At 40.7% G+C, this 27,715-nt stretch overlaps 1 protein-coding gene across 1 annotated transcript in view; it reads left to right on the top strand.

Annotated features, from left to right (window-relative positions):
• Positions 1 to 27,715, top strand: part of LOC142951876 (protocadherin-15-like) — an 87,105-nt gene that overhangs the window by 26,376 nt on the left and 33,014 nt on the right. Inside the window, exons 9-19 of the mRNA XM_076093732.1 lie at positions 3,563 to 3,671; positions 4,452 to 4,564; positions 5,844 to 6,050; positions 8,282 to 8,416; positions 10,719 to 10,868; positions 10,997 to 11,088; positions 12,137 to 12,238; positions 19,036 to 19,168; positions 19,335 to 19,414; positions 21,606 to 21,699; positions 26,217 to 26,345. Of these exons, the coding sequence (XP_075949847.1) occupies positions 3,563 to 3,671; positions 4,452 to 4,564; positions 5,844 to 6,050; positions 8,282 to 8,416; positions 10,719 to 10,868; positions 10,997 to 11,088; positions 12,137 to 12,238; positions 19,036 to 19,168; positions 19,335 to 19,414; positions 21,606 to 21,699; positions 26,217 to 26,345 (1,344 nt within the window). The remainder of the gene's footprint in view (positions 1 to 3,562; positions 3,672 to 4,451; positions 4,565 to 5,843; positions 6,051 to 8,281; positions 8,417 to 10,718; positions 10,869 to 10,996; positions 11,089 to 12,136; positions 12,239 to 19,035; positions 19,169 to 19,334; positions 19,415 to 21,605; positions 21,700 to 26,216; positions 26,346 to 27,715) is intronic.

The raw sequence follows: 27,715 nt of genomic DNA on the forward strand, positions 1-27,715 counted from the left end.
GGGGGAAATAAAACACGGAGGAAAGAAGAGAGAAAAAGTCAGACACAAAAACGTTATGCTGGGAAAAAACTTGAGGTTTTACAATCTGAAACGATGTATAAAACACGTATAAAAAGATTGCTTCTCACTTGTCAATCTGCTCCCAATACACAACTGCTGCCGACTCGAGGTGCTTCGCTGTTTCCAGTCTGTATAATCTTACAACATTACAGCAGTAAAGAGAAATGGGATCATTCAGACAAACTCAGTTTGCATTGCTTCTCATGTCTATTGGTGTTTTTCACTCTTTGAATGAGACTGTGATCGCTGTTCATCACAGGAGCTGGGACCTTTGCAGATGTCAGATTAAAGGTGTTATTTAGGGAACGCAGACATTTTAACATGTCAAAGCGCAAGCGTACTTGATGAAGTTAATGATGGCTGCATCGTCCATCGTTAACAGAGCCATCGTTAATGTTATTAGGTACACCTGTGCGTTTCCGGCTATGACAAGTCAACATATCTGCAGTGTAAAGGTTGATTAGTAAAAAGACAACAGACAAAGACCATGTAATGGGGTCTAAACCTTTATGATGAAGGATTTGACAACTATTACAATGTAGCACACGGTGGTCTGCACGCAATTCAGTTCCAGAGGAGGTAGCAGCTATTTTATAGATAGCTAGCATAGATAGCCTCGACCAAGGAGACGCACTAATTGTGAGTCGCAGCGCAAAAAATCCAAAGCTTTATTTAAAAACAATCGTAAACTTAAACAAACTCCGGTCATTTGAATCAAAACGTGTTCATGCCAACAGCATGATCTCTCCCACTGGGTCCGTCTGAATGCGCTTTGATCTTTTTCAAAGCAGCTGTCTCTCAGGGGCCCTATGTGATTGATTGAGGCTGAGTGTCCATGTAGCGTTTTTTGTTTTTTTATTTCAGAATGCCTGCGTCATGTTTCAATTACTGATGAGGAGAGAAAAATCGCTGCAACCAGCGCTACATGGACACTCCTAAACTTTGAAGCTACCCAACATGAGCACTCTGACACATTCTGCCTGAATGAACCCCAATATAATGAACGCTCATTTACATTTACGCTTGCTCCCCTCAAACTCTTGATGAAGGTAGACAGACAGACGGACGGACGGACGGACAGATAGATATAATTTGGAGACGTGATTAGAAGAGCAGCTCTCTGCTGTCGCTGTGATATACAGAAGATGGCGAGGTGAGGTGAGGAATGAATGAAGAGGAGAGTCAAGGCACTATAATAGTTTGAGTCCTAATCAGACTGATACGATATGACAACCTCAGAGCCTTAGAGGCAACATAACTATTCTCTGGCTGTGTCTTTCTCCCTCTCACACACACACACACACACACACACACACACACACACACACACACACACACACCAATATGCTGGTCATTTATGCTGAGGAGTTGGCTGTCAGGCCATGTTCACACATGCACTTCAAAAAGTGTTGCTGCCTCTGCAACTCAGAAATTTATAGCTGTGAGGGGAAAATAGATAATTGAACACTCCAGTAAATAACTCTCCCAAGACCCGAGCAAATTATTTAGTTTGCCATTACGTGGCAAGTGATTGGCTATAAGTTACATAACGATGAACAAAGCTATCAAAGACTACATCACTGTATGCTCTAACTTTATTTTGCAGCCGCCTTTAACAATGGCTTCAACTTTGCAGGACTGCGGTACACCTCATTGTGGAAATTAGTTTTGTTTTTTTATGCAATAGGGGAGTGCTGAGTCTCCTTTGCACCACAAAGAATGACTTGCCGTGTGCTCCCGCATAGCTCAGTCGTTGACACAAAGCCTCATCTGACCACAAGCAGGGTTTTTCCCCTCCGCTATTGATTCCTTCGCCTCTCTCGTGATCAGCCACCTGCCTGCACAGCTGCTGCTCATTAGTTCCACAATATAGGCAGTTTCCCCACACACATTTGCCAGGTGGCTGCTGTTGTTGTAGTGTCTGAGACTCATTCATGTCTGTTTGATACCTGTTGCTGATGTTCTACCTGCTGATTCTACCTACAATTCATGTTTCATGTCATTAAGCCTTTTAACGCTTAGTGAGTAAACAATCTTTTAACATTAAATTAAGCTGCTCAGCTTGTGAGTTGCTGGGGGTCCAACATGTTGGGCATGCATCGTTAAGTGGGTTCAGTTTTATCAGGCTCTCATTGAGCTATCTGGTTTTAACTGTGAGTGTTGGTCTGAAAACACAGATACTATCAATGATATGAATTATTTAAAGTATCTGGCACAATGCCCTTAATTGTTAGGGTTGGTGACACTGGGTGGGACTGTCTACTGTCACTCCTTACACCTTTCATTTTAACGCAGGACCGTTCTTTCCCTGTTCACTGTCACTTCTGACGCTGTTATACGTCTGTGTTGTTGTCAGCGGGGTTCTTTTTTTCTGTCATTCGTGAAGTAGTGTGTTTGATGATTTTCATTGTTCATAACACACATTTAAAGTACCTCAGTGTTCTCAGTGACCTGGCTCGCTTTCCCCCTTTCTTCTTTGCTGCGTTTACATCATCCCTCAGCTGCCTGTTTACCCTCAACTCCTGGCAGATTCATCTCCTTTCCATATATTTACACCCCCTTTTATTCCACTTCATTACTCGCCATAACTTCTTCTCTGTCTGTGTCCCTCTCCTCTCTCACTGACAGTCAAAGAGATATAGCTCCATGATGGCTTGTAGATTTTAAGTGCTGCGCGACAGGTGCGGCGGTGAAGTATTGTATGAAAGCAGGTGTATGAGCGCACTATCGTGTACATTGCATATGTGTGTTGGCTTGACATTTATAGCTTTAGTGATTGGAGATTTTATCCTGTAGCCATGTAATGTTTCCCCCAGTGGGGGTCTTTGTATTACCCACACCTCAGCATATTACACTATTATAAGTCAACATTATAGCCGGGCCACACTCGCATACAGATGGGGATCCACACCTGCAGACTCATATAGTATGTGTATGTGTACAGAGCAGTACAATGCATATGCACAGTAAATAATCGGTCCTAATTGTCTTTTTTGTGTGGGCGTGCACGCGCATGTATGCTCTATATGTGATTTAATGTGTACCACAGAGTGCTTTTGCCAACAATTGATTCTCCTATTCCTCCTGTTTAATTCTCTCTTGCTTTGCTGGCATGCTCAGCGCTTGCTGTTACATAAATAAATAGCTTAGGTAAAGCTTTTCTTAATACCTCAGAACAACTCAATTTTTTTTATATCCTTCCCCGTTTTTTAGCTGTTGCTTGAAGCGGTCGCTGTTTTTAATTAAAGCTGGCACTGTTGGTGAAAAGTTGAACATGTTCTACAAGTTCAGGTTTGCTTGATTGATTATTTCTTTCTTTGTTTTTCATCCTCGAAATTAAACTCCATAAAGTGTGAGCAATGTAGTTACTCGCCTGTGGCGCAAGTTCTCCATTACTCTTTCCTGTTTTTGCTAGTTCTGATGTTTTTTCATACTAATCTATCGGTTATATCATATTTGTAAGTGATGATAACTTCAATGCCCTCCTTGCTTCTGTTTCCAGAATAAGGTGAATCCTGTCAATGTGACTCCATCCATTGAAGCTGTGGACCAAGACAGAAACATACAACCTCCCTCGGACAGGCCAGGGATTCTATACTCCTTCCTCATTGGTAGGTTTACATTGTGTTGGCTTTAGATTGGTTATCACTAGTATTGGGCAAAAAGGCAACAAATACGGCCAGACAATATACATTTCTGTGCCACCGACAGATTTACCATTGTAGGCTACAGTGTTGAAAATCGAATTATTTGAATTTGAATGTTTAAAGCAAAAGAAACAAATCCAAGCTTCTCCAAGATCTGTGATGTGAAAAAGAAAACGCTTGATAGACAACTTAAATGTTCAAAGATGATTTTAGTACTAATGGTCTTCATCAGACAAATTGGTAATTGCTCTGTACAACAAAATTATTTCAAAGAACATACTGTTGCAAAGTTGCTTGATTGGTGGACAAAGGAGCATACCTCAAGAAGAAGATATAGGCGCTCACACAAACATCCGTAACCGCAGATATCTGGGAAATGATGCTGCCTTGTGCACAAGTGCTTGTGCTGCTGCTCATCTCACCAAAACTTGATTTCCCCACTGAGCAATGCAGCATTCTAAAGCGCCACATATGTATTGTGTATACGTGTGTTTGTGCATTCCCACCTGTGGAGAGCAGAGATGAGAAAACTGGGAGCACTAGCCATCCTGCTCTCCCCCTCTCCCCCTCTCCTCCTTTCCTGTATATTTTATACTTCCCACCAGGCAAACGTATATTGATTCTTAAACCAATTACTGATGTCTCTCCCTGTCTCATACACAAACTATACCCAATGTTTGTATATTCAGTTTTTGCTCAGTTCTTACTGTTTGTGTCCTACTATCTGCTCTCTCTCTCTCTTAGGCAAACCAGAGTCCTATGCAGAATATTTCAGCTTGAACGGCACCACAGCGGAGCTCCTGATACTAAAGCCCATTGATAGAGAACTCTACCGCAGATTTGATCTGGTTATCAAGGTGAGAAACACTAGGACTGCAAAAAGGGGAGGCTTAACTTGATTTTCGCCCAGCATGTTTCCAATGGAAACAGCAACCTCCCCCCTCAATGTGCAGTGCCTTTTTTATTTTATTGCACTTAACCCCGAAATATCCATCAAGCTGTTGATCGGCAAATCTGTACTCTTAAGTAAAGACCAGCTGCTCCTCCTCAATTCATTTATTAGGGGCTTCCTGGTTTCTCTCAATTACAAATAGTTTACCAAGAACATATTAGGTGCCAGTAATTGTGAAGCATTAGTACTATCCCATGCTGTGTGAAGGTGTTTTCTGTCTTAATTAGGCTGGTAATTGAATTACACCACCAAGCATACATCTTGTTTGGCTCGACTGAAGTTTAAAATGCTAATATTCCTCTATAGAATGTTTTTGCTTAAGTTAAAGGTGTGCGTATAAGAGTGTAGGGAGGTTGTTTATAAAATGCATTCGGTGTACTTTTGGGATGGTAAAGCTGTTTGATCCCACATGAACTAATGAATGAGGGTAAGAGGAGGAAGAAACTCGAGGGAGCAAGCTGGCAACAACCATGAGATGTAGATGAGAATGGCGACCAGAAATAATATGCAAACAGAAAAGAAAACGCAGAGGACAGTACAGGTAAACAAACAGAAAAACACACAGGTACACAGGCAATCAAACCGTTGTATAGACATGTGCTTTAGATTTTAGATTTCAATCAACTTTAAATCGCTGAGTTTGTCCTTAAGCCCCATAGAGACAGGGTCAACATTACAGGGGGAGGTTGGGAATGAACACCGTGTTCCACAATAGTTTAACTCGTCGTTCCGGATGGCATTTTTAACCGTCGGGAAATTACAGGATATGGTCTGTAATAGACTTTCCACACAAGGAGAAAGCCAAAAGCCTTCCCAAGGGGGAGTGAGAGAGTTGAAGGGGAGATGTGAGACAAAGAAACTGTGTGAGGTGAATCTGATTCATAACTTTTAATCATAAGACGTAGACTGGGATTTTCTGGCTCAACTTTGCCTAATTCCAAGGTGCATGGAGAAGGGAATATGTCTGAAAGGTCAAATCATTTGTAGTATATAGAACAACTTTTTTGTTAAGATCAGCACATGTCAGCTTGTGGCCTGCGTCAGGGTCATCATGAAACAAACAAACAACATTTTAAATAGTGTAGTTATAAAGCAGAAAGGGGTAGTAAAAAAAAAAAAAAAAAGGTGCTTGAAGGTGAAGCTTTGCAGCCAAAATGAACCGTTATTTTCTTCCTCCACTTTAGGCAGAGCAGGACAATGGCCACCCTTTGCCAGCTTTTGCCAACCTCCAAATCGAAGTTCTGGATGAAAACAACCAGGCACCCTACTTCCTGGAGACCAGTTACCATGGCTACGTTAGTGAAGCATCACCAGTGGGATCCACCATAGCGACCGCGTCCAGCCTGTCTGCACCGCTGGCCATCGTTGCTCTGGATAACGATGTGGAGGAGGTGAGGATAAAAGCATGAAGAGCTGTCGTTGACTAAAGACATCAAAATCCTATTAATACTCGTGTTTTGACAAAATAAATTATCACACTTAGTAGAAAGAATAATGCTGTAATGGTGTAAATATACGGAATAATGTTATGTAACATTGTTTATAGCATTAATATGCATTTGTTGCATCTACTTCCTTTGTAGCTGATATCCAATGAGATGCCTGTAGGTGTCAGCTGAAGTTGTTCTTCATATCTTTACCTCCTTTTGCTGAGTTCTTTGAAGCTTCAACTGGTTGTGCCTTTGGCAACAAAAACTAGTATAAATTGATTTGCTCTTAATTCCAATGCCTGTTTCCCAATGTTTTATGGCAACTTGTCAATAATTAGCTTTAGTTTGCATTCAAGACGTGCCATGGTGTAATTTGCCAGATGGCAAATTGGCCGTTCGCTCGGCCCCTGCTGAGCTCTCTCTTGCCGCGTGGCACATACGCCGTTTACGGCGATAATACTGCCAGATTTACTCCTCAAAATGTTTTAAACAACGTGCCCTTGATTTTGGAATGATGTATTTGAAAAACGTGTTATTTCTAACAGGCGTCTTGTCGAGTTTGCCAGCTGAAATAAAAAGGAACTGGCTGTTAGCCGTCATAACATTAACAGCTTATGTTAGAGCAGACAAACATGGTTTTTATTCCATTCCTTCAGCTTTTGCTCTTTTGTTGTTGATTTTGTAAAGCAAAATACATAGATAAATATATGAATCAAAATGACACAACCCTCCAAACTCTTTAGGTCTGCCATACCTTGTTACAATTGCAAAGCTACGATTGGACAATTGCTGTTAGAAGCGGGGTTTGGCCAACGGTCATTTGTTATCATATATACCGTACTGCTATACCCTTATATCCTGGCACTTTGGAACTTTACTCAAGGTCTCAGGCATGCTAACAGAAGTAAACATGCTAATTCCTGTCTCCAACACAATTTAATCACCATGTAAACAAACCCCAGCATGGTGACGGTGTTCAAACAGTAGGAACTCCTGGAATGATCGAACCATTGAGGTGTCCATTTCAGCCCTTCTTTGTGTCATGCTTGCGCCTTGCTTGCAGTGTGTGGAGTGCCCGATCTAATGTCTCTGAGAATCTGGATGGTAAAACCATTTCCCTCTTAAATTGCCTCTCAGTGATAATGTAAGAACTTACAGTGCTGCAGCATTGTTATCGCCGCTGCTCCCAAGAGCTTAGTTTGTTTAAGATGTAGCATAGGCGTTTTGACAAAAACAAGCTTTGGTTCATTGCTTTCTAAAAGACCCCCACAGCAGGGAATGAGCTTAGTGGGGATCATGTGTGTGTTTCAGTGTGTTCCTGAGACTCTGTGTCTGTGTGTGGAGATTGATATACATTGACTTATTTTAAATATTGCTAACCCTGGTCTTTCCTCCAGCATTAAGTACCAACAATGATGATTAGTCCTAATTGCTTTTATACCATCCGTCATTTTTATTTAGGTGTGTGCATACGACTGCGTGTGTGTGTGTTTATTTATGACTCAATATCCACACTGGCTACATCGACAATATTATCAGCCCCCCTACCCTGCTGAGCCAGCCTTATCTGGAATGAGAGCTCACACACACACATACACACACTCTCATACACATACATATACAGAGGAGGGGACCGTGTGGGGAATGTCAGAGGAGGACTTGGATGGGGATTGCCTCTCCATCACAGAGTTTAAAACACACACACACACACACACACACACACACACACACAGCCCTCTTAGGAGAATTTTTATGTCGAGCAAACCTTGGAGATGTTTTTCATTCACCCTCTCCTGTCTAAGCACTTCTTTGCTCTCAGCTGTTTTGGAAGCATTTTAATTTGTTCTGTTTCTCCACTCCGGTTTAACTTCAATTTGGGAAATACAATAATTTCTCAAAGAGAGAGAGAGAGAAATCATTACTGCTTTCCTAAAGTTTGTGTCACTTTTGCCAGTGCTCTTTTGATTATTCACTGTATATTCATCAAGCATCCAATTTCCTACAATGTCAGTGTATTCCTTTAATTGAACCAATTAAGGTGCTTAGCAGCCATCATTTTATCGCCGTGGTTGTACTGGGCAGCTGTCGGGTGTAAATGTTTTAACAGTACCATTCCTCGTTTAAAAAAGAAAATCTGTAATGACTTTAATGTCTTCTCTGTTCCCCTCAACATCTTTCATTCTATCCAACAGACCAGGGACCCTCAACTCCAGCTCTCATTGGACAGCTATGCCAATGTTTTCTCTGTGTCTGCTACTGGAATCAGACGATATCTCACCCTGGTGCAGCCGCTGGACAGAGAGACACAGGACTCCTACACATTCACGGTACTCTAGAGCCTTCGCATTATATACAATATGTATGCGGGGGAGAGAGAGAGAGAGAGAGAGAGATAAGCTTCTGAATGCATTTGAATAACTCACCTCCATCCACAGACCCTTGATAAAATAGGAGGAAAGGATAGATTGGAGAGAGAACAGGAATGTGTAGGCATGAATGTCAGGCGTGCACCTGTAGCTCATCAAAGTCAGTCATGTGTCAAGCCTAATTTACCCATTTAACCAGTTAGGAGAGAGAAGTGAGGAAAAAGTGAGGGGGAGGGAAATGGCAGGGGGTTGCTGCGCTCGTGAACGAGAGAAAACACACTTTTAAGAGAGCAGGAGGTTACAGTGAAAATCAACCAGCGACATAAATGGAGGGGGGAGGGGAAATGGGAAGAGCAAAGAATGAAAGACGTGTGCATTACACTCATATCTTTTCACAAACCAGGAACGTTTGTTTACCTACTAATGTTTAAATACGGGTTTCATTTTGTATTTAGCACTGCTTCTATACATTTGCTGAGCATGACTTGCAGGTTTTTCTTGAATGATTGTCTAGTTTTCTGCATGCAGGCCAGCACCTCAGTAGCTCAATGCAGAAATAGGTGTAGAAAACAAGGCTTATTACAGTGGTTGCTGTCCCTCTGTGTTTACCTCTTTCCATCGCTTTCTCTGTTTCTGTCAGACAATCTTATGTTCTTTATGGTTGTGTTATTCTAGTTTACCTTGTGGTAAAACTTTACAAGCTACCTGGAGGTATATGAAGTCATTAAGATTAACCCCACCTTTAGCTGCAACATTGAAATAATGAACACATTAATGCATCACTAATTGTAATCCAAGAATGTAATATACATTATTCTGGAAGGGGTAACTTCTGCATCATGAGTACATTTACTTTTACTAATAATAATACTTTTTGTCCTGTATTTTGAATGCAGGACTTTCTACAACGTTGTATTGCTACTTTTACTTCCACCACTATCTGGGTGTGCCTCACCATATGATGTACAGTAATGTTTAGTTACGTACAGCAGTTTGTTACCTGCCAAGTTTCAGCCTGGTCATGCTGGCAGTGCTCGTGTATGTGTGTGTGTGTGTGTGTGTTTGAAAGCAGCATATTGTATGAGTTTATGCATCCTTGTGTCTAAACGCATCTATTTGGAAGTTAAAGATGGGGAAAGCAGAAAGCCTGGTGTATTGATTGAAAGGCAGAGGTGTACAGTAATCATCATGAAAGCCTTGCAGGAGAAATTAAACTCGAGGAGGAGGAGGAGGGAGAGAGGGGGAGAGAGAGAGCTATGAGACCTGGAGGATGATTTTCATTTTAACGGAGTCAATCAGCTTCTTGGCAGATGAGTTTGCGCCAGAGAAGATTGCTATCAGTGAAGAAGCTTCTGTCGCGTCTGTTGATATGCACTTTGATATGAATCACTGATGTACTATTCACATGGACACATTTCATTTGTTTTTGTTTTTTATGTTTGTGTGCTAAATGAATGACAGAGGAGACCAAGATCATGACAAAAAACCCTGTCGGAAAGAATTGTAAAGCTTATTTGGCAGCTAAGCAATCTCAGACAGCCTACCTAACTTTGAGTGTTTCAATTTCATCTCACTATTACTGACTATTTGCAACATTTCAGAAATGCCAAATTGCATAGTGGACCTTTGCTTTTTTCTGTGTATCTAAAAAGCTAAAATTACAACTGATTTCAAATTGACAGGGAGCATCATGTCATTTGACAAGGATGAATAAGTTCTGCTTACATAAATAACTCAATATTTTCGAAAACGTGCTTATTCGCTTAGTGCTCTCATTTTTGTACGCTAAATAATAAGCTTGAGCCAGCAAGCGTATACTTGCCAAAGTGTTGAAGAATTGAATTTGAAACTGTATATAATACAAAGAAACAAGAAATGTTTGTTCAATGTTTTGGGTTTGATACATATGTTTAAAGGGAGTGGGAAACAGCAATCATTGAGGGGAAATTGTGAAGGGGAAATAAAGAGAGACTGACCGCACAGATACGTTCAAGAGTTTTCAGTTGCACCCACAAACGCATATAAATGAACTCAAAACACGGATTTAGATTGAAAAAACACTGAACAACTCTCAAAAGAAACAAGGAAACAAACAGGCACTATCAAGATGTCAAGGGGACATGCAGAGTACACAGTCCGCCCACTCCAGGGTTCTCAAAGGGTAGCTTTTTGTAGCTCGGCTGAGTGTAAACATTTCATCATTGAAGGAACATTTTATTTATTTTTGCTGGTGTCATTTTTCTTCTTTTCTGTGTCCCTCCAGCTTTTAGCATCAGACGGAGTCCAGCAGAGCATTCCGGTTACCGTGTCGATAACAGTGTTGGATGCTAACGACAACACTCCGACTTTTGCTAATGCCTCTTATAATGTCAACCTGTTTACTGATATGGTGCCTGGAGAAACTGTGTTACAGGTATGCACTGCTAAACACACACAATGTATTAACAACAGTTCTGATGTAGAATTTGCAATATACGTATTACACTTCATATGGATGGTGAGTGTTTAGACACAGTTTGTGTCTTTGTGTATCTCACCCAGCTGGCAGCAATCGACTCTGATGCAGGTCCCAACGGTCAGGTCAGCTACCGGATCTTAGCTGGTGACCAGGGACATTTTCTTATTGGCAAAAGGTAAATATATCACTTGCATTGTAATATTATTAAAATGTTTATTTCAGATCAATACCACTTAGGTTTATAATCTAAATATAAAGCTACCACCAGCAGCCAGTAACCTTAGCTCAACATTAAGACTGAAAACAGGCGGAAAATGCGAACCTGGCTCTGTCCAAAGCAAAGAACAAAACGCCTAATGGCACCTCTAAAGGCTTGTCTACAGTTTCAGATGAGGTTTTTAAGTCATCCTTCTCACGCGCGTCTGGCAGAACGGAAAAGCTTTTAATTATAAATACGGGCTGGTGAACAGCTCACATTTAACTCTCCATATTCTTGTGTGAACCCAACCTGGAGCATAGTTTTAGTCCATTTTCTTCCATTTTAAGTGCACAGTGACTGAGTGCTGCCAAAACACGTAAGATCTACACTCAGGGGCAAATTAACAAAAGGATTGTGCGACTTTTGCAGCCGCTCAACCTATGCAAACAAGACAAAGAGAAACCGTTTGTCCTAAAAGCATCCTCAAAGAGTGAAATGCACCCCTCACTGTGCTGCTAAGCAAATAGTGCTATTTGCTCATATTTAAATGAGGTTATATGCATGCATTTAGCAGGAAATCGTCCCCTTTCTATTGCAAAAACAGTCCGATTCACAAAGATCAGCGCTAATAGCCACATGCAGTTACAGTGAAATAAGTCTTCAGAGAGTTGGTGGTAACTGAAGCACATTTATAAGGGGTGTGCACTCAAACTCAATTATTTTACAGTGACAGGATGCAATGCCAATTTTGTTATGAAAAATAAATGAATAAAGCTCTGCTAAATTACTTTTTGGGAAATGCATGACAAATAACGGAATTTAGATAATCCTTTGTGAATCGGACAGTGAGACGGAGCAGATAGTTGTCGCAAACACCCCTCGGTTCTGCCTGAATGCATCCTGTGTAGACACTGATGGAGGACACAAGCTGTGTAAAGATTGTGTGAAGTTCACGTACCACCTTCATTTTAGCAATTTGAATGAAAGTGCTTATAATCCTATAATGAATGGACTGTTTTCACAGCACTGGGGTTATTACTGTGGCACCAGGTGTTGAGCTCACTGTTGGGCGGAGCTACGCTTTGACTGTAGAAGGCATGGACAATGGGCCTGCACCTCAGAGAAGGTAAGACTTTCTTTCCGTCGACTTCATCAGTCTTACTCCCATCCGTCTAGAACTGAGGCTTGAAAGGTCATCAGATTTCCAGAGCTTTCACACTCGTTGTCAGACACTCCACAGCACTCTCAAACCTTCTCTGACATTCTCTTTATCTGTTCACCCGCTTCGGGTAAGCCGCGTTCAATTTTAGAGATACATCATGAATTATGGTTTTATATTGGAAAATGGCAAGAAAAGAGTCTAAGAGAGGACAATTGATAAGACAAATGTTAGAAGGAAAGAATAAAAAGGGAGAAGAGTGTCGCAGACTGAAAGTTAATGAATGGTGCCTCACTGCTAGTTACCCTCTTCTTGAGAAACGGACTGAAAATGATAGGCTACTGTCTGCATGTCAGAGAAGGGACAATTTCCACAAATGCAAGCACACATGATATCTAGAAGAAATATGACACACGATAAAGACACTAAATGTAATGAAATCTGGCCATTCTAAAGGATGAGGACTGACTTGATACGGTGACATTTGTGTTCTTTTTTTGATCTCCTGCCTACTGTTTGCCGTCTCCTGCCCGTCATCTCTCCTTCATGGATTAAATCAATAAGAAGCCATAACTTTCAGCAACTCACAAACTCTTTCATGGAAAATGCAGCTGCCACCATTCTTTTTCTGGGTCTGTGTGTATTGATTCGGTAGCAAAGTCTGCCAGAGACCTGTTCAATTTAGAAATTTTAGATTTAGCAATTATCGTGCAATATCTCAAAAGAGAAGCAAATCCAGCCATCGAACCGTTCAGCCACTGGAACATAGTTATTCTGCTTTGCTCTACAGATTGATGTAGCAGAGTTTCATTCCTTTAGTGTTTTTCACTGCGCAATACCTCAACATAAGAACCATAAGAGAACAAGGCCATGTGCTTTTGCAGGTTGCAGAGAAAAAAAAACGGCTTTTGATGCACGATGTCCCTCTTTTTCATTTCCCCCACAGTTTTCTTGCCTACATATCCTCTAATAAAGACACAAAAGAAACATGAGCAATAGGCATCAATGAAAACAAAAGCTACATAAACAGTACTGCGCCAGCGTGAGCAACATCCTGTTGTTTGCTGATACTCAAAGCACACTTGGGTGAAGTTCTTTTGCTTTGGAATTGCTTTCTTTTGCTTTGGAATTCTCAACAAAAGGATAAATTAAGACTGCAGTGTCCTTGCAGAAAGGACGAATACGCCAAGTCTTTGCTCCTCAAGTAAGAGGCACCAAACAAAAACAACACTAAGTTACAGACATACAGGAATATTTAATCACGATTTTTGTTTGAGGAAAAGGCCCAGTACAAAATTGAGGCGACAGTCACTTTAATTTGAGCTGTCAGTGGCCAATTTTAATCGACTCACCTGGTTACATTTTAGAATATGGGAAAGCTGTATGAATGTTTTGCATACGTCAGTGTGTTTATCAGCAGGTACCTCCCCTGTGAGCATTTCCATGCCTCGATAATAAATATAAGAGTTGGCATTGCACTCCTGTGACAGTGTCGGACTCGCAATGGACAGTTTCAAAAAAAGAAATGATGCCGCAGAATCAGACATATCCTTCTTTTCTTCTTTATGCCACGTCTTCTTATTCCTAGCGCCTACACATCTATGTTACCCACAATGCAACTCGACCACCGGCAGTTTGGTTGGATACTCAGGTATGTTATGCTAGTAATACCTTCAAGTAGAGGTGAGGAGTGGAATACAGAGGTCTGGTAACTCCACACCCCCAGATTTGTAATTTTCAAACTTGTACTCAAAAGTCACTTGCCGGTGTCCCCAAAATGTTATCCGATTCAAGCACTCTAATTTTCTCTCACACATGCAGACGAATGCTCGCAGTGTAAAACCTGGCTGTTTGGATCCTTTGCATCAGCCCTGGGACATCTCTAATGGAAGCTAATAATTACATGCTCTGACATCTCTCAGCATGTCCAAAGCTCAAAGCTCCATCAGTTGACTTGTGGTTTGTCCTCAGATTTACCCCAAATGAATTAATCTACTGTGTCTAATAAATCAATCCAGTTACGTAAAACAGATAGTGTGTAAATTATTCTCACGGCTTACTTTTAGTATATCTTTATTAGATAATGATTTATTCATCACAAAAGCAATGTATTGCTCTCTCCAACAATGTTTGTCATAAAAGCTGAAATTGTCTCCCCTCTCGTACATGGCTCCAGCTGTGTAGTTGCCAAATCAATACAGAATCTGAACCACAACAGATTGAGGTGGTTCCAGTGATTGGCCCACAGATTGTCCCCAAATTTCCCCAGACCCTCAGTTTATCTCAGCAGAAAACATAACCCGCATAGCAAATCAATATCCATCTCTGCTACCTGATTTGTAAAAACTATGGGTCAAGACTTTAAAATGAGTCGTGTGTCCCTCTTCCTGGCGGCAACCAACAAGACACGGGTGACAGCATTTTTAAATGACTTTGGATCTTAGCTTGCGAGTACTACATCTCCATGTTACGGGGCTGGGACTGAAGAGGAACGCGTGAGATACATGTTTCATTCAGATTAGAAGTGCTTTTCCATGGCCTACATAGATGCACCCCAGAATACTGAAAACTGCCAATGCTTGGGGGTCTCATTTATACTTTCATCACACTGTAGGCTAAGAGAGAAAGAGGGCACCACCAGAGAGAATAGATAAGACAGGATAAGATTTTAGATAATAGCTAGATAGAGGTCAAGATAAATAAGCCATTTTGCACTGTACCGTAAGAGGCATTTAGGAAAATATAGAGGTGGTACAAAGTCATTGTTTTGCAAGTTGCAAGCAGTGTTGGGCGAGTTACTTTAAAGAAACAATCAACTACACAATACATATGTTGAAATAGGAAATAAAACTCAATGGTTCAACAAGCAGCCAGCCTACAGTTCGGAAGTACAGTAATACTAACTATTTATGTTTATTATTTTTATTACCATAAGCGGCTAGCCATAAAGCCTGCTGCAGCACTTTAGAAATACCAGGTTCCTGATCGTCGACTTACCATTAGCTAACGTTAACAACAACAACAAAAAGTGTAAATAAGACTTTGCATTTACCGAGATACACACTTTCCCTCATTTGGTAGTGGCCGATTGCGTACCCACACCTCCAGTCGTGAGCCAAGCTAAACACGCAGTTACCAAATCCTCCATTAAACTCCTGTTGAGACAGTGAACAAACTGGATTTGTAACTGTAACGTAATTATTCAATTTAAAATTGCTCTATCACACACAAAAAAAAAATCTGCATTGCTGAAAGGCTTAACTAAGTAAGAGATTATTGCCCAACCCTGGGATCACTGAAGCCCCAAGTCAACACCAAGTCCTCATTACATGCACTTCACCAAGTGTAATCCAACATGTATATCAACAGATCAATAGCAGTGGTAGTAATATTAGAAGTAGTGGTAATAATGGTGCCACTTCTACTACTGTTGAGAAACCATTGCAGTTACAGTAATCATGTCAATGGTTTTTATTACCAGCAGAAACATTAGGCTGCTGCTTGCCAACCAGTCAGTTAATGTATTGAGCATTTGTTGTGCAGCTTAAAGTTTGTATGTACACGTGTGTGGGTTTGTGTTTGTACTGCACAAGTAGGAACAGTTTTATTTAGCCATGGCTATGAAATGGATAACGCATATTAAATAAGAAAGAAGAGTCTGTCTACCATCGGTAGACAAAAGAGTTTTCAAATGGAAAAAGAAGGCGAAAAATAGCTACAGTAGAAAGCCCGACTGAATAATCTCCAGTCCCTCAGTCGTTTTCCATCAATAATGCCATCTGAATTGTTTTCGTAAAAAAAGGGGGTTTTCTCCCTCCCTGGTAGCTTACATTTTTCCAGCCTTTATCTTTTTATTTATTTATTGTTGTGAACGTAAACAGATTTTGTGGGCTATTGTTTAGATCCGAGGTTCTTTGGCTTTTTCAGTCGATGATCCAGTTTTAGTGGAGTTAATCTCTCCCTGCTGAGACCAGCTCTCTCGCCAAGTAGGAACACAAACTGAATCCCTGCAGTTTCTTACCCTGACATTCAGGGTGAGTAAAACCAAACATCACTCATGTCATGTGTGGGCGAAACTGGGAAATGGGAGTAATTGCGATTTTTTTTCCAACCAGCTAATTAAGATGTGTTACTAAGGACCAATTTAATAAAAATGTAAGGGCTGGAATTTTACTATCTGCTACAGTCTTTCTTCCTAATGTGACATTTTCATCCAGATGATGTTCAGTGAGTCACTGTTATTTTCATGTGAGCCAGCATCAGACCTCAACACTTGTTTTTATAAAGCAGGAGGAAAATAATTCAATATGTCTAAACCCATAAACCTCACTGACACGCTGGCGGGGCCAGTCAATGAAAAATCCTACTGTGCAGCCAAACACTGTCTCAAACTCAGACCTTTATTTTGAATTCAAGAAGTGATCCAGAAATCTTTTAATATACCAAATATGGCTGAAGAAGTTTGGGAAATGCGTACCGGTAAACATTAAGTTTCGAAAATTCCCATGTGATGGCCGTTAATACCTTTCAAAAAAAAAAACAATATGTCTTGAATATTAAACACAATTTAAACATATAACGTCAAAGAAACAGTTTGAACAAGCTGATAAAGTATACACAGTTTAGCCCACATTGATACTGAGGTGAATAGGATTATTTTCCTAACTTACTAACTAAGAAAAAGGCTGCAACTGTATGTTCAGGTGGTTCTGATATAATATTAATTTAATACGTTATACTTTTTTCTTCTTGACCTCTGTCGATGTTAGATATGCGGTGAATCTTAATAGGTCTGAGGTTGTACATTATTCTTTTTTATGAGGGTGGGGAGGGGGGGGGGGCGTTTCTTTTGTTAATGCAAATTTTGAGTGTTGTAATATATACCCAAGAAATATCATTCCCACAAAGTATCCTGTCATGCTCCCTGCCAGTGGATACCTTTATTTTGAAGTTATTATTGAGAGTCCCAGCTCTCTTGAATCTTGTTCCTTTGGGAAGGTTGTGTCCATGATCAAAATACATGACTGAATTATCTAAGATAATTGGTGTAGCAGGTGTCAAGCCAGTTTCCAGATGCCAGTTGGATGTTAATTTAATTTTCAGTTAGTCTGTTGTTATCTCAATTATGTAAGGCAGTCGATTTGCTAGGGGGCTGAAAAATGAAGTTTGATATGACAACTTTGAGCGAGATGATCAAATATTACAGAAAGAAAAACTGACACAAGGACACAAGCTGTTTACAGCGCTGGAAATAAGCAGCTCTGTCAACTGTAGGTCATCGAGGTAACTTGTTGTTTTTTAAATAAATGTTTATAAGAAAAGTCAGTGAATACAGCTTTTTGAACAGCCAAAGCTGTTTATCACAGGGGAAGTAAACACTAAGTCTACAAAGTGAAACAATCTACTCTCAGAAAGTGCTCCAAATACATTTCCCCTTGGTGTCATGGACTTTCTAATTAACTTATTTATTTTATCTCTGTTAATTCACTTGTAAGCCTATTTCCACGTCTTATATAAAACCTTTATATCTATAATTCCCTCTTGAAACATTTTGATTAAAATTCCCTTCACTGTCAAAGAAATTCCGAATCCATATTTCATACACAGTTGGTTTATTTAGCCTTGATCTATAACTGTCCTTGTAAATGCAGTCCTATACATGTGTACAAACCCCTTGTTGATATTAATTCTAATATGATGTGAAAAGTTTGTGTTCAAGGGCAGGGCTCACCTTTAGAGCTACCACAAGCTTACTTTTTTTTTAGTGTTGATTTTCACGGTCCCTGTGGACAAAAGTGGTCCGGTGGTCCGAGCACCGGAGTCCCTTTAAGAAAACCTCTCATTTTACTGCAGCAGGATCTGACAGTCTGCTTCGCGCGGTCCTGGTCCTGGTTCTTCGGTGCCACCCTTCCCTTCAGTGGGCCCAGCAATACGGCCCCTTAGTCTCCGAAGAACCTGGCACAGAACTTTCCAATTCCACTGGAGCTGTGTCCTGCAGGTGGAAGGCAGCAGCGAAGCGGGATCTGGGTCCGTCCGCAGTGGGCGGGTCACTGAGCTAGAGGAGTTTCTGGTGTACCTGCGTGATTTTGCATGGAATCTGACCCAGTGGAACCGATGACGACCATTAAGAATAACTATATACAAATAGAAAGTCTTCTTGCTGATGGTCTTGTTTACTAATGTAGGTCATTTAGAGGCATCAGTAATCATTTGAGACTGTTTTATAACCAGTCAAAAGTTCCTCACAGTATCTTCAAGATTCTGAAGGAATAATAAAAGATGGTGTTCCTCTATGCAGACATACTGTTATTAAAATGAATGAATAGAAAGATGAATCAGCCTCTACATGAATGAATCATTGAAACAGTAGTGTAAGTTTGTCAAAATGCACGATAGAAACGTTAAGATCTGGAAAAACGGTTTGTTAAAGCCCAGCAGAACACTGTCCAGACTCTTTGTTGTTGACTTCACACTCTTATCGATTAGTTAAACACAGCATGAAGCGCAAAGAAACAAAAACTGGCCAGCTACTCTTCACTTAAATAATAGACCATTCACTATCCCTGACACTGCTTTTTTTTTTACCCACTATCCTCTTGTGCTGCCCTCCAGCTCTTCTCTTTTCCACCTTTTCTCCTCTCATCCCTCGCCAACATTTCTCTGCTACTATTCCTTCTGTCTTACAGGCTGCTTCTCTATCTGTCTTTGTAATCTCTCCATTTGGCTTTACCCCATTCTCTTCCTCTCATTCGCTCTCCCTTTAGATCATCCATTACTACAGTCTATATTGAAGTGTTGCCCCCAAACAACCAGAGCCCCCCACGTTTCCTCCGACAACAATACAATCTGGAGATCAGCGAAGCTATGAGGACTGGGGCTACACTGCTTAATCTGCAGGTACACTCCTGCTCTCTCTCAAACACACACACACACACACACACACTCCAGTGGTTGTCACCTCCACAGCTCCTTACAGATGAAGTCAATTCATGTCCAAATGTTTAGTTCTGACGGATATAAGATGCGTTTAAACGAGTGTTTCTGTCATTGTTTGCTTTTCAAGGCAGTGGATCGTGAGAGGGACCCCATCACATACAAAATCCACAGAGGAGACGCCTTTGGACATTTTGCTCTACAGCAGAGGTAAGCACACACACACACACACACACAATCTTATTGCATCATGTTTGATCAAAACTGTGGAGCTTGTTTAGGTTTTTACAAACTAAAGCATTACCAGTTTTCTTATTTGTTTATTCGCACTGTGATTATGTTCATACTGTGCAACCACGGCAATAGTGTGTGTGTGTGTGTGTGTGTGTGTGTGTGTGTGTGTGTGTGTGTGTGTGTGTGTGTGTGTGTGTGTGTGTGTGTGTGTGTGTGTGTGTGTGTGTGTGTGTGTGTGTGTGTGTGTGTGTGTGTGTGTGGGGTTTAAAGTAGTCTAAATTATATCATACAGGGCTCGGGCTCAACCAAGGGCCTCACATAAATACACCCGTACACTCCTCCACACACACACACACACTTACTGACTCTGTGGGCTTTTGTTGTATTTATTCATTTATTGCACATTAAAAATGCATTTCTTGTGCTGGGGAGAGATCCCATCTGCATTTCTAGAGGGAGGAGACAAGAGAGAAACAAAGCAGAGAGAGGTGAAAGACTGGAAGAGATGGGGAAGAAAAAAAGGGAGAGAAAGGGAGTAAGAGATAAGAGAGCAGGGCAGGGACAAAGTAAAAGTTACACAACATTTTAGAGAGAGCTCGGAAGGAAACAACGAACAATGATGACAGACAAATGAGGATTTCAATCGAAAGATGAGGACCAAGTAAAGGAGTCCCCTGCACAGTTTTTCATAAGAGAAAAGATTTAAATAAATTGAAGGGCTTTAATTTCTGCATTCTGGGAGTTTCTGATTCTGTCGGACATTGTGAAATCTTCCACTATGTGCCAAAAAGTTGTCTGTGCCTCAGCTGTGCTTTGTGCATCATGGCACCAGAGGACAAGCCAAGTTTTTCTTTTTCTACCACACAAGTACAACATGCCGTTCAGCTCATATTGGCACAGGATGGAGGGATTCTTCATTGCTTTTGTGCAGAATCTGGCTCAGTTAAATTATTCCAGTGCATGGGGGAGAGCACCCGAACGGGTCTAGTATTGGAGGAGCCCACACTAATGGCCAAAAGATTCTGATTAGCTTAATACAGAACTAAAAGGGCCCGCATCAGTTCAATGATCAGTGGTGAGCTTTTAGGAAAATAACACACAGAGCTTCAAATCTTTCCCTCTGTAGACCATTTAACATCTGCATGCACGCACGCACACACACACACACACACACAGTCAATATTTTTGAGAAATGAGCATTTCAGATGGTTTCTTAAAGCTTAAATTAAAAACACTTCAATCATTATGTAAATCTTCACTTGGCAAGTAAATAGTTTAGTCAATCAGGCCGACATCAAAGCTTTCTGCTGGTTTTGATTGGTCAGAAGTCTCAGACAGGCTGCACGAAAGCAGTTCTTCTAGTTCGTCAGTGAACTTGTAGACTTTGACTTATGCATTAATCATTAATTCACATTCATTCATTTGTGAAAAAAAAACGAGTCAAGGGGCTAGTTAGAGGTTTTTCCACCTTTCTTTTTATCATACATATGATACACATCTACTAATATATTGATGTTGTAAGACCTTTTTTTAATCACCATTGGTCAATAGAATATAATGAAGTTTCTATTTAATGTGTAATTAATCAGCATTGAGATTCACAAGCTCTTACTCTAGGTTTGAAGTATTTTGCATACAAACTCTATTTCAGTGAAAAGACTGTGACTTAAGAAAGGTGTTTTTATGACGCACCACTGTCTGAGCCATTATAGCAACAGCACCCAAGAGGGCCTTCCTTAATTTCATGGTGGGTGAGGTGATGGGTATGAGGCATCATCTGCATCAGTAAAGCACCCTTAATGGGCGTTAATGTTTTTAAGCAGTGGTTATCAGTGCTTGCAACTTTCCGAAAAGTGTTCTCTCCAAAGTGGTGTCTATGAAGAGAAATAGGTGTCCAAATTCGCCCCTTGTTCCGGAGTTAGCATATAAAACGACTTACAAAAGCCTGGAAGTATCAGCATGAGAATGATTAACATGTTTAGCAATCAATTAATTATGAACTGAAACTTCTCATAAAATTCAGGACTCTTCAGCAAAGTTTTCTGTTCGGTTGTGTTTGCTCCTCTTGGACCTGTGTTTTTATTGTACTGCTTTTTTCTGTTCTGATTCATTTTTAAGCTCATGCTCAACCGGGTTAACAGTAACTATCTGTGTGTTTTTACTCCAGTTCAGGGTATTTGGTGCTGGATAAGCCTCTGGACAGGGAGTCAGTGGATTATTATACCCTGGTGGTCACAGCTTCAGACGGACACACAGATGGGGTAAGAAACTGAGCTCTACCGCTCACATATTTGTTTTTACTTAAGATGTCTCACATCTACAATGTAAGTAAACGGAGTGGCTGCCTGGCTGGAAATCCTACACAGTGAAATGTCACAAACAACAGCTGTGGCATTGTGTGAGAAGAGGGATATAAGAAGACATTTTGGAAAACTATTCAGTAATAATAGTAATCATAATAACAATCCCAATCAAAATAAAAAAAAGCCCAAATATATTGTAACAATTCATTTTAAAGCAATATGGATACTTGATACTTAAAAATATTTGCAAGTGAGTCCCATCTGGCCTTTACAACTGAAACAGATGTGATGGAGAAGACCTTGAAGTGTAAGAATGTCTTATTCAGCGTTCATTTGTACTTCCCGTTGCAAAAAGATGGCGACGGCTAAAATGTCAAACTCAAGGCTATAAAACTGCAGTCCACAAACCAATGTGTGACTACGTCCGCTTACAGTCTATGGTAATATACTGACAAAGGGTATGTGCCTCATACAACCCCACTTAAAAAAAATGTGATTACTTCTACTACCAGTTAAAATTCTTTCACTGTCAGAGTTTATGTCTCTGTGAGTGCAAACACTTTGCAGCAAGTGTTATTTTCCAACTGAAAGTGACAAGAGGAGATTTAAATATGTTTTCCTTACCATTTCAGTGAAGGTGAGCACTTGAACATCCAGAAAAAGCCGCTGCGAATGCATGTTTGTCTTCACACACAAACTATGGCTTTGTGTGGAATAAACATATCACCATACAAAAATGGCCACAGAAATTCTTATTCACTCCGCTGCTATAAGAGCTACTTGGTAAAGATGGAGTGTGTGCCCTTCCTCACTTTCTCACTTACTTAATTGATCACAGGTCATCAGAGTCGCTCTCTCCATCTCTCTCTGCTTGTGTTCTTCTCATCGTTCCTCTTTTAAAAGTCAAATCTTCAGTTGCTCTCACATGAAAGTCAGATAAAGACATTGGATGGGAGTCCCCCTGCCCTCCCCTCTTTCCTCATTCTCTACTCCTCTGGCTTTCAACAATATCCCTTTCTAGCTTCTCTTCTCCCCCTCATCATCCATTAGTCAAGCATTAACAGACATTTGTCTCCCTGACTCCTCTTCACCGACACCCCTCCCCCACATGTCAAGTAAAGCAAAAGGTAAAGTTTGAGGTCCCTCCGAGGAGAGAAAATGCTGATTTGAATACTCTGACCTTCTCTCACACCCTCGCACACAACAAGGGAGAGAACAAGTGGGAGGAATTCAGAGCGAGTGAGGAAGGAAGAGAGATGTGGGAGGTGTTCAGGGGGCTCTTATCACCTTAACAATTGCACTGTGTGTTAATATGCAATTATATAAAGGAGTCTTAACACATAGACACTCACGGACATGCACACATATACTTAGTCAATTGCTCTCTGGACCTTGACAATTTGTGCATTATCTTTGTGCCCCAAAGGTCTTTAAGTCAGAAAATGGCTAAAAGTAGTTTGGACATTTTTCTGCTTGACACTCCATTATATTTTGAACGAGCGGAAAAAAAGAGAGAGAAGGTGTATGAGAAAGGAATGGTGTGAGCAACGCAGAGAGACAGAAGGGAAGACGAGGAGCGAAAGAAATAGAAAAGGGAGAATAAAAGATTGGGGTGTAGTCGCCTCATACGGGCCCATTAATCAGTATCACTCGAAAGGCCTTGGGTTGTCTTCATATGCGTGTGCACACACACACACACACACACACGTCTGTGTCCCCTATTATTAAATGTCCGGTTGTGAGAGTGTCAGACTACAAAGTGCCTAATTGGCTATTTGGCCAGTGAATCCATCATACTGCCACAGATTGAGGGCCCTACAAGCCGGTGCAGTAAAACAGCTCCACTGTAAGGGCACCGTGCATTGTCGGATGCAACTTAAGCTTTGGTGCAGGACAGTGCGCTGTTGTATAAAACTGTATCAAGGATGTGAGTATGGGAATCAGCTCATGTTTTAATCATTAATTCCTTTTAGAAGCTACATTAATGAAGTCTGTTAAGTAGCTGAAAGAATAACGCTGATGTCTATTTTTTGAACAAATCCGATGTAAAGACCAAAAAAACAACGACATGTCAATAGTTCCTACAATACTATCCAACAACTTTATGTGACACTCCAACCCCATTCATTCCTACAGCAGACTGAACTATTTTAAAAACATTGGCCACAAATATATAGTTTAATTTTTGAAAAAGCCAAGTCATTTCTTAAGACAGCTGGACCGTGCAGTTTTTCAATAAAACATTTGTTGGGGACTATTTCAGCTTTGGTTTAATACATTTTAGTCACACCAAAAACGTTGCCAGCCTAGTCTCAGGAGGTTGGGGCGGTCGAGGGAGCCGTGGCAACAAAAAGCATTGCCATGAGCGTAGTATGCAGCGGGGTAATAGTGAGATCTGTATGGTTGTTATGGCGGCGCTGCACACCTAGAGGAATATGATTGGACGTTGCTAGTCAGCTGGCAGCCAAACAGCTTGAAAATGAACCTTTGAATGTGAAGCATGAATGAAACAGCTTCGGTGCTCTTCTGTCAACTAATGCTATATTACATATTTGGTGTGCTAGTGGGGAACATGTGACCCATTGCGACAATGTGGCTTAAATGTTTGTAATACTTTTTGAACAATGGAGTTCTATAGCACAAAGGAATACTTTTTAGTTGGATCAAGTAATTGTGGATTTAATTTTCTCAGGATTTGAAGGCAATGAGGAGAATATTGCCTGCTGTATCTTTTAATTGAAACAACACGGAGCAAGCGCAGCAGTTTGGCGTTGAAGGGGAAACATGCTTGCAGTTTGTGAAAAGTTTTTAAGCTGGCAGACATCAGTGGTTTCCCCATCTATCACAAGTCGGTTGCTGAGGAACTCGTGAGACTCAAATAAAGCCCAAGTCACATTTAACACAAAAGGGGAGGAATCCACAGCACGGACTTTTTAAGCTTTTACTACTCCTCGTTCTACCACAGGATGCTCATGTAAAACCTTCACAGACAGCTAGTGCGACCAAAAGTTACATAACATGTAATATATGTAATAATTGATAAGTTTCTCCTCTTTTAGTCATATTGGTTATTGGAAAATTGTACTGTACAACGCATGGTAGAGAATACATCTGAAACCTTAAAGGCACAGTGAATATGAACCGTGGGTGGCGGTTTGTTAGCCCCTCCTCCCCAGCTCATTGAGGATTACGGTGCTCGCCAGCGGGGGAAAGCCAGCCTCCAAATTCACTGTCGTTTGGGAATGAGCTTTGTCCGCCTCGCGTTTCGCCTCGCTGTATTCACGGGGGTTTTTTTTTGGTCGCTGTGTATGCCATTTTCGTAGCTCCTACTCATTGTGCCTTTAAGAATATTGTGTCACCAAATTTGGATGGGCGTGAAACTTTGGCATTTGGCCATGATATCAGCAGGATAATAAACTCTGAGCTGTACGGTTATCGAAAAAATGATTTGCTTAGAGCCCCCCGATGCAAAATGAAGCTTACTAGATCTCCTTCTCTCTATTTGTGTGTGTGTGTGTGTGTGTGTGTGTGTGTGTGTGTGTGTGTGTGTGTGTGTGTGTGTGTGTGTGTGTGTGTGTGTGTGTGTGTGTGTGTGTGTTTGCCAGCGCTGCTCACAGCCTTCCTTTCATTATATCAGAGCTCATTCTGCTCTACCGCTTTACATATATTGGCATTCGGATAAACAGTTTTGTCAACTGTGAGCTCTTAACCTCAAATTACTTGCATCACCGTGTGCCCTGCCAACCTCAATAGCCTGTTGTCACCTCTGTGATTGTCACTCACCCACACACACCCACACACACACTGCATTCTCTTTTTCCATCCCATTGTTGTGAATCGGTTAGCTCTTCCTCATTTTCCACTTCCTCCCAGTTCCCTTCTTCAAAAGTCAAATCTTCTCTCTCTCTCTCTCTCTCTCTCTCTCTCTCTCTCTCTCTCTCTCCCTCTCTCGCTCTTATGAAAGTCAAATTAAGAAATTGGTGACCTCTTACCAGTTTCTCTCTCTTTCCTTGTCTTCCGTGCTCACTCTGTAACATTTCTTATACTGTTGCGAAACAGTGAGAATTGGTGACATTTACTGTAAAATAGTTTTTTTAATATCTCCAAACATTCATAAACGTGCTCTAATGCCTCAGGGGATCAGTTAAGTTTCTTGGCACAGTCTATCCCAAAAGAAAACCCCGTATCATACCAGCTGAGCTGTCTGGTCCAAAATGACGCCATATGATCGATAAGAAGTGTTCTTTCTTTGACCTCTAGCTGCCTTGCTAAAGTATTTTTCACACGGATTTCTTAATTATGCATATTTTAACCCAAATCCCTTTTAACATGGCAAGAAAAAGTGGAAAGTGGACCAAACAAAAAACAACCCTGGAAAAATATGTTTAATGGAATACAAATTTCAGCTTTGGATGACCACAATAGTAAGACAAATTTGTGTTTGTTTGTGCGTGTTTTTGTGTATGCATGTGTAGACCTCCACTGTGACGGTGAGCATCGTGGTGACAGATGTTAATGACAATGACCCGCTGTTCGACTCTTCACTGCCAGTGAACCTCACTGTCATCGAGGAGCAGGATCACGCCTACGTTGGACAGGTCAAGGTAGGAGGATGCACACGAAGCGCTCCGCTCTCTCCCACTCCCTCACCTCACTGCTCACTGCATGTTCTTAAATACACTCTGATGAAGGCCAAACACATTGGGAGAGCATGTCAAGTTATTACACCTGTAACTCTTTTTGTTATTGTGGTCATCATGTCTCAGTGTAAGCAATCCAGACATAAGGACATTGAGACCTTGAGAGAAAGACATAATTACTTTAACTATATTACTGCATGTCTTGTCCTTTATATTCCTTACCACACATACATACATACATACAGACACACAGGCATCACACACAGATTCACAGAGGCTCTAATTAAGTTCTGTTCTTATAATCTTTTACAATGGGGACCAGTGATCACTAACATGACTCTGTAAACATTGGTAGCTTTGTAATTAGGACTGTCTGTTACTATGCTTGGAGGACTGTGTGTGTATTATATAAACATAAATAGGCCTGTACAATATTATTTATAATATCACATCTTTGTATTATAAAGTATTATATTTTAATATCAGCAGATGTCATGCTTGGACATCATATCCGGGGGATACATTTGATTAACTTAACACAGACAAATATCTAAATCACATGAGGTCCCCTGGTCTCTTGCTCCTCTGCGATTGGGTCTCCATGTGTAGCAAGATAAGCTTCCTCAATTTGTAACCAAAATGCTGTCAAAACTCTTTTAGAATTGCCAAAGCAGCCTCCATAATTCACGAAAAGGAAAGGGGCAGAAAAAATGTACGGAGAAAACAAAACTCCTAAAATAAGACCAAAATGACCAAATCACCAAGACGCCTAATCATGCAGGACTGATGTCATCACATGACCTCTGTGTTTGAAGATAAGAAGTTAAGAAATTACAGATTAAGGCTTAGTTTGATTTTAACTATAAGGCTGCAGATTTTTAATCAAAAAAGGGATTTTTCTATTGTTTGCGATGGATTGACTTTTTCAAATTCCATTATGTTATTTTCGGTAGAACAATGATTTGTCCTAAAATTATACTATTGTCCAAGAAACTAAATGTCAGCAGCAATCAACAAAATCATTAGATCCTCATTTTTTGTCATTTAGTGAACTGTAAGCAGCCATTTTAGCATGCAACGTAAGTGCTTTCACTTGTGTCAGTGCTTTCACTTGTGTCAGTGCTTTCAACTGTGCAGCTGAAAAGTTGATCCACTTATATTGATATAATGATGGCATTTCAAGATCAGGCTTTTCAGCATTTTGTTGTGTGGCAGTGTTCTTAAGTTTTGGTAAATTCTTGCAGGTGTTGATCCCAGAGCAAAGGGGCAGATTTTGACAAGCGTTTGGGGTTACCATGATCTTAATTCACTCTGTTCAATCCTATTGTCTCTGT

This window comes from Anarhichas minor, unplaced genomic scaffold, assembly GCF_050575085.1.
Source record: "Anarhichas minor isolate MPS153535 unplaced genomic scaffold, ASM5057508v1 ptg000017l, whole genome shotgun sequence".
Lineage (NCBI taxonomy): Eukaryota > Metazoa > Chordata > Actinopteri > Perciformes > Anarhichadidae > Anarhichas > Anarhichas minor.